Source organism: Bubalus bubalis, chromosome 8, assembly GCF_019923935.1.
Source record: "Bubalus bubalis isolate 160015118507 breed Murrah chromosome 8, NDDB_SH_1, whole genome shotgun sequence".
Taxonomy (NCBI): Eukaryota; Metazoa; Chordata; class Mammalia; order Artiodactyla; family Bovidae; genus Bubalus; species Bubalus bubalis.
In genome coordinates this window covers 15,128,219-15,143,509 of record NC_059164.1, presented here as the reverse complement: position 1 = coordinate 15,143,509, position 15,291 = coordinate 15,128,219, and the positions used below count along the sequence as shown (strand labels likewise).

Below are 15,291 nucleotides of genomic sequence, written 5' to 3'. Positions count from 1 at the left end.
CCCATACTCATAAATTAAAGTGCAAGTCTATGTGGAATCCCTCTGAGTACCATTATTCTGAAAACGTTCCCAGCATCTGAATCGCCTCTCTGTTCTCTGCAATGGCTCACATATGCGCACACCAGCAGTAGGCAGAGGTGGAACAGAGGAGTGATTCACACAGAGATGCACGAGGAATTTGTGGATTCTGTCAGCGGATGTGGGCTGGACAAGGAGCTCCATGTTGAACCTTGTCTCACAAGGAGGGCTGACCTGGGATACAGATTTAATGATAGTGATATTAAGGGTCCATGATTCCAAATTGGAGTTGAAGAAACCCACCGTTTTTAATATGACTGCAAAATTGCTACAGGCAGGGCAATCAGCTCAAAAACGGGACTAATTAAAGCCAGAGCCGTATCAAGTTTAAATACCAGGCAGTTTGACCTCGAGATGTCAGAAAAGGTCACTCGACTAGGTGACTTTTCAAGGTTACTCCTCGATGCAGTTCTATACATGATCTCTGCAATCAGAGCCATAATTGTGTGTACCTTATTATTTTCAGTATAACTTTTGTTTTTCCTCACTCTTTCTCTAGCTCTGCATTTCTCTTCCCAGGAGTGCATACATACCTTCCCTTCAGCCTTAAGTACGCACATTTTATCCTCTTAACATTCAACACCCATATCACCATCAACACATTTTTTATTTTTAATCATGCAGGGATTTCCCCCCAGTGGAAAATTATATTGAATATCAACACTAGAGAGCCTTCTCTATGACATTAAAGGCACTGTCAACATTTCTATTTTTAAGGTTTCTAACTTAACTAAATAAGAAGGCTCTCCCTCTCCAATGAGATTCTTGGTACAGGGAAATAATTTGCTCATCTTTGATGAGTTGATTTTGAGAAAACGAAGAAACCATCAACAACAAATCTCCGCTAAATCCTACAGCAAGTTTTTAAGTTATCACTGACTTTAAAATGCTATTGCTTTGTAGTGAATACTGAAATTCTAGGGGTGGGGGAGTGGGAGGAAGGCTGGAGAGGGAGGGGTATATGTATACATATAGTTGATTCACTTTGTTGTACAGCAGAAACTAACACAGCATTGTAAACCAATTATACTGTAATAAAAGAAAGTTCTTTGAAAGGAATGATGCTAAAGCTGAAACTCCAGTACTTTGGCCACCTCATGAGAAGAGTTGACTCATTGGAAAAGACTGATGCTGGGAGGGATTGGCGGCAGGAGGAGAAGGGGACGACAGAGGATGAGATGGCTGGATGGCATCACCGACTCAATGGACATGAGTCTGAGTGAACTCCGGGAGTTGGTGATGGACAGGGAGGCCTGGTGTGCTGCGATTCATGGGGTCGCAAAGAGTAGGACCCGAATGAGAGACTGAACTGAACTGAAAAGAAAATTCTAGGAGAGAAACTGATTTGAGAGAATTGAAATTATTTTAAATGCTTTGAAATTTAAAGCTGGGAAAGGACACTAAAGGAAATGTTATAGTGACTTGTATCTTGTTTTCTAACACCTTCTTGTTTCCCCATCCACTTGAGAATTGTTCTGGTGATTGTTACTGTCTCCCTTTTCATCATTAAAGGGTGTCAGGGAAAAGTGATTGAGTTGTGATTGACAATGGCCCAGTCAATAATTAATATACAATTATCAATAACTGGGTTGTCTGTCCAAAGCTTAGAAGAACGCCTCTAAAATTTCCATTGACATCCTGGCCACCATAAGTGAGGTAATTAGGAGTCAAACTCATTACATAATTTGTTCCAGAGTGTTGCTTATGTTTGTGGTAATTGGAGCCTTAGTAGGTGTATCTTAATTTTCTTTAAAAGCCAGATAAAAAGAAACATTAAGCAACTGAAAATCATCACTTTGAGTCTTACCTTATTTTCAAACTCAATCATTCTTTGTTTTCATCATATAGTGGACTCTTCAGAGTACCATTTTTGGGGGAAAATCCTTGAGAGGCTAATTCTTTTCATAGTGAATTCAATTTTCTTTTTATTGCCCCCAAAGTAAAAAAGCATGAAATCACTTTAAGAACAACCGTAATCTACTTCCACAGCCTCTCAAAGAGTGACAGAGAATTAAATTGGCACAAAGGGAGAGATAGTGATTAGAGCTTTATTAATACGTGAAGGTGGAGACAGTCTAATGGACTGTTTTGTCTCTAAGATTGTCTCTAAGTCTTAGATATTATACTTAAATCCTATAGAACATAAAAGATATAACAGATGTCTCCTTATCACTGTTCCACATGAAATCCTTGCCACTTATGAACTCTGTGACCTCAGCAAGTCATTTAGTCTCCCTCAGACTTAGCCTCCTCATCTGTCACTTGGGAATATAAGCCTACTTGACAGGGTTATCCTGCAAAGTGAATGGAAGCATGTCTATAAGATGTTTTTATGAATTCTAACACACTAAAGTATTAGTAGAAATAGTAGTAATCAGAGTGCACATTACTATGCCAAATGAAGTGTATTGCAGTATAGATAAACAGAGAGTAAGCGTTTGTGTAAGTAGGAGACCTGGAAAGAGAGCAGTTGAAATACTGGGGAAAACCACAAAACTAAGGAATGGCAAAAGAGGGCGAGGGAAAGGGAAGCCTGAGACAGCTGGGTGCTTGTGTGCGCTGTGTGGACCTCTTGGAAATCTTAAAATCAAGATGTTTTTTCTTCTTTTTGAGAGAGTATGATTGACTCAGTATAGGCAAAGGACTTTCACAGCCACATAGCCATGGTCTTTGCATTAAATGGCAGCTGGAAACAAGTCTGGGGAGAAGTCAGCACCTTGCCTCTGGCTCTAGTCACCGTCCTTTAGGAGATGGGCTCTGGAGTCAGACCTGGGTTGGAATTGCTTCCAGCTGCATGGTTTTTGGCAAATCCTATGTTCTCTTTAGCCTCAGTTTCCTTATGTGTAAAATACAGTAATGATGTTCAGATAAGATATTGAATAAAAAGTACATGACACATGAGTAAAAAATAAATTTTATTATTGATTTCATTAGAAAGTAATTACAATTCTTTGAATATTAACCAAAGAAAATATTTGCCAAAGGGAAAATGCATGTGATAGTGCCTTTGCTTTCTTTTTCTTCTTTTTCTTTCTTTTAAAATGTAAAAGGTTTAATGAATGACTACTAGGACCATCATAAAATTATGCATGATTTTAAAGAGGTTGAAATTAACCACTCTGCAAGGTTATGGTCTAGGTGAAACCTTTACTAAATCATTTGCTAAGTTCATACTTGGAAGCACTGCAGAAAGTCCTAAATTTGGCCATTTTCTATGAAATCGAAAGGAGTATCTCCCATCTAGAATCCTTTTGTGGGCCAAGATGAAGCTGAAGACATTCTAAATAGTTAATTCTTTTTTGAGGGAGTGGAGATGACAGGGGAGGGGTAGGACTCGTAAGACTTATGAAATTGATGGCTGTAGTTACAAATGGCAACTCCGGGATTAGCTTTCAGGTCTGTTCATGATCTCCTAATGCAAGAGCTCCCTCTGCAGGCTCCAATAACCTCAGCTCCCACGTGGGAAGCTAAATCTGGCTCTGCAAGTACCTGTTGAGTCTTCTTACTTGTGGATGTCACTCGATCCACTGACAAGAAAACTACATATCTAAAAATATCATAGTAAATGCGCCTCTTGGGCACCTTTGGGGCTCTCCAGGAGTGAAATGAGTGCTGACCACAGTCCTCTTAAGCACTTTCACCTGGTGCTGTAGGCTAGCATGGACAGATGCTGTGGAACAAAAGACAGGATACATTTTTAAGACCCCACCAGAGTAGAGAGACATGGTCTATGTGGATTTACACAGCTCATTAAGGGCTTGTTATTCCCATCTATTGAAAAGTTTGGTCCATGAACCCCAAGGAACTACCCTAAAACATGTTATTGACCAACTCTAATACCTGCAGAATGTGTTAAGACTTGATTTAAAGTCTATCAGATTCATAAAAGCATAGATCAAGTATATTTACATAGATCAAGAGATTACAAAAGACTACTTTGATAGATAAAACATAGCTATATGTCAACAATTAGAAAAAAAGAGGGACAGCTTGTTTGAGGTAAACACTGGAGTACCAGTGGCATGGTTCATATTGTTAAAGCTCACTGGCTAAGGGTCAGATAGACAGAGGGCAAGAAGGTGTCCTCAGTGGCAGCTGTTCTATTGCATTTGACCATCAGACATTCCTAAAGGGTGAAGGTCATGGGAACTGAATAAAAGAGAAAATGGAGCAAGTGTGTGAATTGGTCAGGTATAACTGGAGACCCTTACTTGGTGAATTTATAGATATCCCTTTTAAAGGTATTTCAGAGGTACACAAAAAAGAAGAAATAATAGAAATGTGTATAATACAGGACAAGGTCATGTTCTCTACTTGGAGCTCTTGATGATAGGCATGATCATTTAAGTTGGGAGAAACTTCGGGTCAGTAAAAGTTGGGAATCAGAAGTAGAGAGGTGTCAAAGAGAGAATGAGTATCTGTGGTCTCAAAAGCAGCTAAGGACTAAGTGGAAGAGATGGAGGTAGAAGACCAGAATCATAAAAGTTGCCTGCAAGCAAAAGGGAAATATGTAATTAAGAAGTAGGGAATAAAAAAACTAACTCATTAACAAAGTTTAAAGGTTTTCCCCAATTTTTAGGCCTTGTTTTCTATAGAAGTATTTTAAGGTTTGTAAGTCGAAAGTGAAGCTAAATAAAAGATGAGATGTTTTTCTAGATAAACAATGTAATCATTTCTTATAATCAATGATTTTTGAATTGTTGAAAAGCTAGTTATTTAGCTCCTAATTAGGATGTAGACAAAACAGAACCTAGGGCAAAGAGCTTAGGAGTCTAGGTTCAAAGACTGGTTCTAGGCTTTCTTTCTTTATAACTTTATTGAGGCATATTCTATATGTCCTAGGATTCACCTACTTTAAGTGTATGATTTAGTGATTTTTTTAGTACATTTACCAAGCTATATACCCATCATCACAAATCAGTTTTAGGACATCTTCATCCCCCAATAAGATCTCTCATGTGCATTTATAGTTAATTCTCCTTCTGTGCTCCTATTCTTGGCCCCAGGAAACCACTGACTTACTTTCTGTCTCTATAGATATGCCTTTTCTGGACATTTCATATACATGGACTCAAACAATAGGTAGTCTCACGTATTTGATTTCTTTCATCAGGAACAGTTTCTGAGGCTCACCTATATTGTTGTGTGCAGCTGCCGTTCATTCCTTTTAACTGCCGATTATATCACATTTTGTCTATCCTTTTACCAGTTGATGGACATTGTGGTTGTTCCCAGTTTGGGGCTATTATGAATAATTCTGCTAAGAGCATTCATATGTTAAGTCTCTGTGTAGACATATGTTTTCACTTTCTTTGGGTATATACCTAGGAGTGAGATTACTAGATCAAAAGGTAAAATTATGTTGAACTTTTAAAGAAACTGCCAAACTATTTTCCAAAGCAGCTGTACCAGGAACAAACACGGATTCTGTTTCTCCACATCCTCCCAGCCCTGCCTCGCAATAGCTGTGCAGCTTTGGGCAAACTTTAGTTTCTTCTATAAAAAAACAGGTGGGGTGGGGAGTTGTCAATTACCAAGTTCCTGCTGTATGCTAGACAAGATGATGGGAGCACGACATTCTGTATCTGCCTTCATTGTCATTTCCATGAAAGGTAGACACGATTTTCTATGTGTCTGATGAATTTACGAAGGTTCAGAGAAGTTAGGGAAGTTGTCAAAAAGATTTTTGTGAATACGAAGTTAATCCAAGTATCATATAAAAACATGCAGAACATACTATTGGGGACACTGACAGTGATCAACGAAGAGATTTTAATTTCTCCTCTTCTTCCTTTATTCACACCTCAAATAGATCTAACCACAGGGCCCGCCCCACCCCAGTCAGACCCCACCACCTTTCTGGTGATCGTTGCTGCTGTTTAGTTGCTCAGTCGTGTCCAACTCTTTGCGGCCCCACGGACTGCAGCCCGCCAGGCTCCTCTGTCCATGGGATTTCCCAGGCAAGGATACTGGAGTGGGTTGCCATGCCCACCTCCAGGGGATCTTCTAGACCCAGAGACCGAACCCAGGTCTGCTGCACTGGTGGGCAGCTTCTTTACCACTCTACTACTGCTAAGTCACTTCAGTTGTGTCAGACTCTGTGTGACCCCATAGATGGCAGCCCACCAGGCTCCCCCGTCCCTGGGATGCTCCAGGAAAGAATACTGGAGTGGTTGCCATTTCCTTCTCCAATGCATGAAAGTGAAAAGTGAAAGTGAAGTCGCTCAGTTGTGTCCGACCCTCAGCGACCCCATGGACTGCAGCCTACCAGGCTCCTCCGTCCATGGGATTTTCCAGGCAGGAGTACTGGAGTGGGGTGCCATGCCTTTACCACTCAGCCACCAGGAAAGCCTATTTCTGGTGGTGGTTGCCTATTATGAAACTGTCATGCTTTGATGAATCTGTAACCTTTAGAGAACCCACTGTGTACTCACAACCCCTCTAGAGGCAGGAGTATCCTAAAGCCAATCTCGAGCCCAAGTAGCATAATCACTGTTGCATAAAAATGTAAGAGCAACTAGCTCAGAAAGGTTATATCTTTTAATGCTTTTTTAAAAATTATTATTCTTGTCTCTCCCCCCCTGTCTTCACAATGGCAGTAATTACTTCTCCAAAGTCCCAAGAAGCGAGCTCCAAAAAGTATATATTAAGGTTTCCAAGAAGCTAATTAACTTGATTGCTTTGAAATGAACCCATATCAGTTGGCTTGATAAATGGCAATAAGAAATGAAAACAAAGAGAGATAATACTGTTGATCAAATATAGAAAAATGATCTGGAAGAAAAGATTATTATCTTAGTCAAATTCAAGGGTTTGGGATTTTACAGTATATTTCTGAATATGAAAATTCATAGAAAATATTATCATATGAAATTTTATATGAAATATGATACACAGCACTTTCTTAAATCAACAACTTGTCATTCATTGTGTTTCTTCAGGGAGATCCTGGCGTCAGAGGCCCTCCAGGGCCCCCTGGGCCTCGGGGCATAGGAACCCCAGGGCCAAAGGTGAGTCCGCAGGTCTGTGCTCTGGGTACGGGTCAGGTGCCATCCAGATGACCAAGGAAACATTTAGTGTCCAGGAAGTGCTCATATCATGTTGACTTATTTTTTCTTGATACTGATGAACAGCCTTAGATTTTCATTATCGTGAACTTTCAGTAAAATAGAACATTTAAGCATATAAAGTCATTTGCTTCCTCCCAAAGAAATTAGAAAGTTAACGCCTCTTTAAAAAGTGATTGCAAAGTGCTCAAAATATTCCCAGGTCCCTTAGAGGCTGTGCTAACATTAAGAAGCCTGTGTTTACTTTGGCCAGAGGTGCCTCAGGCCACCTGGTAACAGGTGATGGGTCTGTTGTGACCCGCATGCACGGTCTACTCTCTCAGGGCCCCAGTGCAAGAGCCTAGTTTACTGTCCCCGTAGAAACCGAGAGGAACTTCCTTTGGCTCCCTTTGCTCTCATTCTATTTCTCTTCCTTTTGTCACCTCCAATTTGGTGGTTATTTATCCATCTATTCTTTTAATCCAGTGTTTTTCAATGAGGGAGATTTTGTCCTCCCCTCTCCACCCAGGGGGACCTTTGGCAGTGTCTGGAATCATTCTGGGCGTCAATTCCCACTGGGGAAGGAGGGCTACTGGGATCTAGTGGGTTGATGCCTGGGATGCACAGGACAGCCTTCCATACTGAAGAATCATCCAGCTCAAAATGTTAATTATGCTCGGGTTGAGGAGCCCAGTTTTAATTGCTCATTCATTTGCTCAACAAATATTCCTTTGATTTGTTCAAAGAGGCAGGTAAGGAAATATCACTTCCCAGGTGGCTCAGCAGTAAAGAATCTGCCTGCCAATGCAAGAGACACGGGTTTGATCCCTGGGTCAGAAAGATTCCCTGGAGAAGAGAATGGCAACCCACTCTAGTATTCTTGCCTGGGAAATCCCATGGACAGAGGAGCCTGGTGGGCTACAGTCCACGGGGTTGCAAAGAGTTGGACACAACTTAATGACTTAACAACAATAAAGAAATATCAGGCGTATTCATAGGGAAAACAGGTTTCAGAGAGCCACCCATCACAAATTCAAACTACAGACAGGTATATTCATAGCCCAAATGCACAGAAGTGAATTAGAATCCTATTATCAGAGAGGAAAGAGAGCTTTGTGAATCAAAGATTTGACTGAGGATCCTAGAATTACCAAGGTTCTTAGTTTATCTTTTTTTTTGTTCATCAATTCCATTGTGACAGTGGGCTATTTCTTAACCATACAGATCCCTTTAAATGGATGGAGATCCCTCTGAGATGTTAGTAGTTGTTATCACTGGGTGATGGAACGATGGGTTGATTTTTTTTTTCATTGTAATTTTCACTTCTATTTTTACTTTTTCTCCAATAAGTTCTTGTAATCAGAAAAAAAAGTAAAGTTTTTCCCCATAGTGGAAAGGAAAAGACTGACCTACACAGTAACTTTGATTAACTCAGGATGCCTGAAAGTTCGTTTCGCCAAAATGTTAATTAGGGAACTTCTGGGATCAACAAAGTTAAACTAACCTTTCTATTGTGGGATTTCTTAGAGGCTTTAATATATTCACCTGCCCCAGGGATCTATAAGGAGAGGCACATCCATGGTGTAAACATTTCCCAATCTTACTTGACCACAGAAGTCTTTCCTCAAGAAACATGGGGTCAAATTATGCTGTAAGGAACATATAGTGGGAACTGACATACTTTTTGCTTCATTTACATATTTTCTTAGCAATTCAACTCTGATGCATGTCAATAGGTGCTGAGTCTTTAACTGCAAACTCTGTGAATTAATGTGCTATATTGAAATTGGGTGACATAGTACAGTGAAAGTGATAGTCACTCAGTCGTGTCCGACCTTTTGTGACCCCATGGACTGTATAGTCCGCCAGGCTCCTCTGTCCATGGGATTCTCCAGGCAAGAATACTGGAGTGGGTTGCCATCCCCTTTTCCAGGGGTTCTTCCTGACCCAGGGATCTTCCTGCATTGGCAGGCAGACTCTTTACCCCTGAGCCAGCAAGGAAACCTGCTGAATCTTTAAGTTCAACCCCCATGAATTAATATGCTGTATTGAAATGGTGCAAAATAGTAAAGGCTACCTAGAATTATGTGTGAGCCGTGTTTGAACGCCTGGTGTTTAGGGCAGTAGGAGAAGCCCAAGCGGGCAAGGCTATGGGCCCAACACTTCTGCTTACATCCAGCAGTTCTGCCTTATCGCTTTATAGCTGGATTACATGTAAAAATGTTCGAAAGGATTGTGTGGTTTAAAATTTTTGGAAAAACCCTGCTTTATATCAATATGGAAAGACTGCAGTGAGAATGCAGCTAAGAGCAGTAATCTGTTGCTCGTTTCTAAATCTCCTTACCTTCTCTCCAATTTCTCTGTGTCTTCTAATAGGGTGACATCGGGCAGAAAGGCTTGCCTGGCCCTCCTGGCTCCCCTGGCTATGGATTACAAGGAATCAAAGTAAGTGAATGGAATTGTGCTAGGGTCGCCTCTCAACGCACTAGGGCGAGGGGGAGAAGAGGCTGTAGATAATACAAAACATGGCTATTAAGCAATGGACTTAATGTAAGCTTAGCAGTTAAAATCGCATCCGGTATTTAGAGGCATCGTCTAAAAGTGGAAACGCGGTAGGAGTACACTTGCTTCACAAAAGCTTAGTGTTCCGTAAGTAGCTTGCAGCGGAACTGAACGGTCACGGCGGTTTGCGGTTCTGTGGGTTTCTGAGCTGAACGGGGAGTCTGTGCCCCCACTGCGTGTGCTCCCTTCACCTTCCTCACCGGCAGCCTCCATTCTTAGCCCAGGGATGCCCGAGTTTCCGGTTTTAGCTCACAGAGGCATCACCCGGGGAAGCTTTTGAATAATGCTGTTGCCTTACCCCAGAGGAAGGACATCTGAATCTCTTGGGGGCAGAGTTTGAGTCCTGTGGGTTTAAGAGCCGCCCATGTGATTCTCCTGAGCGTCCAGGTGAGAACGCCGACTCTCTGCTACTAGTGTTTACAACCATTGCATTCTGCTTGATTTCTGTCTCCGCCACAGCAGGCCTGTCTCGTGAGACGGGACTCCCAGGGTCTCCCCGCCTCAGTAGACAGAATCTGGCATCCACAGGCTACTGTGTAATTTAAAGAGTTCCCTCTTCTAATGTGTTGATTTATGTATTTATTTTTTACCGGCTCACTCTCATTCTATTTATTTCCCCCCAAATAAACGACAGTGGTTAACCTTCAAAACAGAGTAATTCCCTCCTGGGTAACTGACACTGACTCTAAAAAAGTGGAAGCATTCAAAACAAACTCGTTTTCAGGTGGCAGAATTTCTTAGTAAGTGGGAGACAGTAGGAGCTGAAGATAATACATGTGAAAAATCCTGTGTTGAAATTAAGCCACCTACTCCTGTGTTAAGAGTGAGTTCTTAACTCAAAAGAGCAAAACTCATTTGAATCCGTGTTAAACCTTCCAATCTATCACGCAACATCTAGGGCTTCCGCTGCTGGTCTTTAAGTAACAGTTGTTCATCTGTAGGGCTGAGTACCCAAGCAAAGGTCAGCTCACATGACCAGTAGCCTGCAAGCACTGGGAAACCCAGCAGAAACCTACTTCCTTGTAAACAGCTCCTCTCACACTTCATCTTTTAAGTTCTACAGTTGAAAGATGGTTTGGAATTTACGAGTTTGCTTGAGCAACGAACCCATGATTGGCTCAGTTCACGTGTGCTATTAGTTCGTTATCACTGCCGTGTTAAATTCTCTGCCAGCTTTCCCCCTTTGTTATCTGGGAACTATTTCCTTATTAACAAAGGGGCCTCTTGAGTTGTGCTTAACTAATCCTCACCAGTTCTGAGTCACCTGGTGCCCTGCCCTTCCTTGCAGCCTCCAGGTTAGGCCATGGTCAAAGTCCCTCCTGAGTGAAACTATGGTGGGAAAACCACCATCATAAGGAAAGAACCAAAATGAACACTGCCACGTATCCAGTCCTATCAGAAGTGAGGGAAGTTTTTCCTCCACTGAGGGTTGGGGCCTGATGCTGTTGGCAGTGAGCCTGGACCAAGGCTGCCTCACAAGCCTCCTCTAGACATACTGCCATCCTTCTGGCAGCAGGGCAATCATTTCTCTCAGGATGCCCACCTCATTTTTCTGACCCTGGCTCGCACCATCCCTCCAAAAGGGAGAGAACTGAGAAATCAAATTGGTGGTGTTCCTCCAAGTCATTTTAAGGCTCCACACTTAGCAAAGTTTCATTTCTTATGTTCATTTGTTGAATCTATTTCACACCCATTTCTAAAAAACTATTTGAATTGGTAAAATCTGCTTTAGCTGGCATGTCTGTTCATGAGACTCTGATGGAAGCCCTTGTTATTAAATGTTCGTGTCAGGGCCCAATTTGTACCCTGTCTCTTGATGTCATCCCAACCATGGGGAAAATAAGGGGCTCAGGCTGCTATCACAGAAGTGATTTGCTCCACCTTAGGTCCTAGAACATTGGCTTTACATTCAATTATTCAACCAGCCTGGGGCTCCCCACTGGCGCTAGTGGCAAAGAACTCATCTGCCAGTGAAGGAGACGTAGGAGACATGGGTTTGATCCCTGGGTTGGGAAGATCCCTTGGAGGAGGGCACGCATGGCAACCTACTCCAGTATTGTTGCCTGGAGAATCCCATGGACAGAGGAGTCTGGCAGGCTGCAGTCCGTGGGGAAACACAGAGCTGGACACAACTGAGCAACTGAGTGCACATGCATTCACCCAACCAACCAACCCTGACTGAGCACCATCTATGTCAGACAAGTAGGCTACGTGCAGAACAAAATGATGAGTGAAAAGATGGGAACTTTGTCCTCAAGGGGTTTAGAGACATCAAATGATCACTTTTTGAGCTCCAGAGAGTCTAGAGGGGGTGGCACGGTGAAATGAATGGGTTTACAGGGTTAGGCAAGAGTCCTGTAGGCCACAGTAATGAGTCTGGTCTCAGGCCTAGAGTGACTGAAAGTCAGAGCAGGGTGACATGATCAGGCAAGGATTTATCCAAGACCCCCTCTGTCTACAATCTGCAGAAGGGATGGGCATGACTAGAAGGAGTGTGGGGCTGCCCCTCCCATACCCCTGCGTAATCTTCTGGTTCTCAGTGTGGAAGACATGAGCTTCTGGGCACCCTCTCCTCCTGCCCCTCCCAGGGCTCTAGGACCAGCCAAGCCTGCTGCTGTGGGAGCCCCGGACAACACAATGGGCTCACTCCCCAGGGCACCAGTCACCTCCCACCATTGCTCTGCAGTCCCCGCTGTGGCCGGGCTGGCTGCACGCTGCAGGCGAGCTCCAGCTCCTTCAGGGGCCCCAGTGCTTCTCTCAACCACACACGTTGAGTGAATTGAATGAATACAAGACACTGGTCTCTGGTTCCTCAGTGGCCTTGGCCTTTCAGACTCACGGCACTGGTTGGGGCTTGCGTGATGCCCCGTGCTGTCCCACCGTGAGCCCCCAGCACTGATCGTGTTCTCCCGTTACGTCAGTAGCAGAGTAGTCCTCAGATTAAGTCAGGAAGGAGGAAGGATGGGGCTTGGTCTTGAGGAACGGCTTGATGTGTCAGCTCTGGAGGGCCCCAGAGAGAGAGGCTGAGAGGGTGGGTCATCGAGGTTAAAACACCAAGTATGAGGACAGACAGAAACGACCGACCTCCACTCTGCATTTCTATGCAGGAGGCACACCCTCTCTCCACCTTTGTTCAACTCAGTTCTTGTGTCCCAATCAGCCTTGACATTCCCAGAGTATGTTTTTCTCAGAGGATCAGGAGGTCTTTGTAAAAAGAGGATTCCTGGTGGCCCTCTATGACTTTAGGAGTTTCCAAGACAGAGGTGTGGACTAGACTATGACTCCAGCTGCGTGTAAACCCTTTATTCATTAAATGAATGGGCCTCCATGCCACCGGTTTCCATTCTCCGCTGAGGCCTGAACATGACTGATCTCTCACTGACTGAGGAAGTACTCCCTGTAGTTAGGCTGTGGCCAAGGATGGGCTGATAATATTTCAGGCCTCACCAGTTTGTTATCAGTGTGAGCAAACAGTCTTGATGACGTGCCGGGGGAATCTGGTGAACACTACGGGGTGGAAATCCCAGTATCTCCAAAGCTGACAAAGCGTGATGACGAGAGTGGTTCCAGGGTCACAGAGCTAACAGATCAACCCCGGAGACTCCTGGGGCCCAGAAGCGGAGGGAAACTGAGTCCCAGTGACCTCACCGCTCTATCTAGATTCTGACCTTAAGGGTCTGACAGAGAATGAGCTTGAGAGCCAAATAAGACCTTGGCCTGAATATGTCTAGTTGTATAAGGTTTTTATCTTTGAGGAACTTCAAAGCTTCCTCATCTTTAAAATGGCGATAATAAAGCTATTTTGCAATAGGTGTTGTGAAGATAAAATTGTACAGAATGCCTAGTACACAGTAGTGGTTTCTCAACCAGAGCCTGGGCTATGGAATCAACTGATCTGAATTGTGGTTTCCTGAGCACTGCACGTCTTGCCTCAGTTTCCACATCTGAATAATGGGGATAATAATAGTACTGTTTTCTAAAGTTGTTACAGGAAATAAATGAAATTAAATGAGACAGTACGTGTAATGTGTTTAAAACAAGGTTCAATGCATGGTTACATATGCAGTAAATGGTTGGAGTTATTCACATTATAATTTCTTCTTGCTTTCCCTCCCTTTCGACTAGTCCCTCTTGTGTTTTCTAGGATGAAGGCGCAGATTCTGACATTCATATGATTTAGTGTTCTTAAACCTGAAATATTGATTGCATTAATTAGAGTAGGCCTGACATGTGTACCAAAAAGACCGCCACAAACATATAAAGGCTGAAACACAATTGAGGTTTTCATTCACATGGCACGCCAAAGGGAGTCTTCCTCACTGGTGGACAATTTCCTTCCGCATAGAATTTCAGAGAATCTCCACTTCCATTTATGTTTTCTCCATCGGAGGGGTCCCTACCACTCATACTCAGCCAGCAGAAAGGGGAGGGTGTGGAAGAGGCACACCTGCTTCCTAAAAGTCCGGGCCAAGAGGCGACACACAGCACCTCTGCCCACGTTTCATCGGCAAGAGCTAGTCTCACGGAAAGGTGGCGTACACTGTGTGCCCAGGAAGAAGAGGAGCCCAGGGTTCATTACAGAGCTGGCAATTGCTGCCAGGCAAAATGGAACCAGCTTCTAGGAAAGATGGAAAATGTAAAGTTACACATTATTCTGAAGTATGCTGGTGCTTCAGGAAGAAAACAGAAAGCAAGAGCGGTCTCCATGGCAACTTCCAGACTGCCTGTCACTCTCCCGATACTGTAGGGAGCAGTCACCTGGTTTACAAGGACTGGGTTCAGCTTTATCATTCCTTTTATCCTATGTTCCCCGCCACCCTCCTCCCAAAAAAAAACAAAACAAAACCCTCAGTCTTGCTGTCTTCTTACTTATTTCAAGCAGCAGCAGAAGTACCAGTGGATAATTTAGAAACTGCCTTGAGTAGACGTGCTGAGAACTAGCCAAAGAGCTGGAGGAGGCTTGGGGGTGTAGTGGGACCAGGGAACAAACAGGAAATGCTCGTTCCTGTCTTTGGCAGAGCCAGGGACAAAGTAAGAGGGCCGCCTGAAACCTGGCAGGAGATCTGTGGTTCAAAGGCTGGAGAGAGATGGGGATGGCAAGAGAGGCAGGAAGCAGAGCTGGTGCAATGAGCCCCACATTGGGAGATGGAGAAGCTGGTGGGTGATCAGGCTTGCGTGGAGAATAAGGGAAGGGCTAGAGTCCCAGGACATTGCATGGGAAGCCAGCAGCGATGGAAATCAGCAGGGGTGTGATGGTGGGTGAGTCAGCCCAGCTTGCACAGGAACAGCCAGAAAGAAAACAGCCTTCTCCCACCAAAGCTCTCTGATTAGCAATTCAAAGTAGAACCCAGAACTTTGTAAGATTCTTGGCTCAGTGTTTAAGCTTAATGTCAAATCTCAGGTAGATTTTTTTTTGGTTAGTCTTTTCAACTATATTGAAGCAACTGTAGTTCTGTAAATTCCATGCATCGGGTATGTGGGCCACCTTCTGGTGTCTCTTCACCAGAAAGGCTAAAGCTCGACAGATGTCAGCGTGCTGTGGTGGGAATCTCACAGGGAACCTGCCATCTTTCCATTTGCCTCCCCCCTGCCCGCCCCTGTGACC

General features: G+C 43.6%; 1 protein-coding gene across 2 annotated transcripts in view; it reads left to right on the top strand.

The window, feature by feature from the left end:
- COL28A1 (collagen type XXVIII alpha 1 chain) overlaps window positions 1-15,291 on the top strand; it is a 180,625-nt gene that overhangs the window by 99,319 nt on the left and 66,015 nt on the right. For both annotated transcript variants that reach the window (XM_006074585.4, XM_044946475.2), the window contains 2 exons: window positions 7,020-7,088; window positions 9,501-9,569. In XM_006074585.4, coding sequence (XP_006074647.1) covers window positions 7,020-7,088; window positions 9,501-9,569 — 138 coding nt within the window. The remainder of the gene's footprint in view (window positions 1-7,019; window positions 7,089-9,500; window positions 9,570-15,291) is intronic.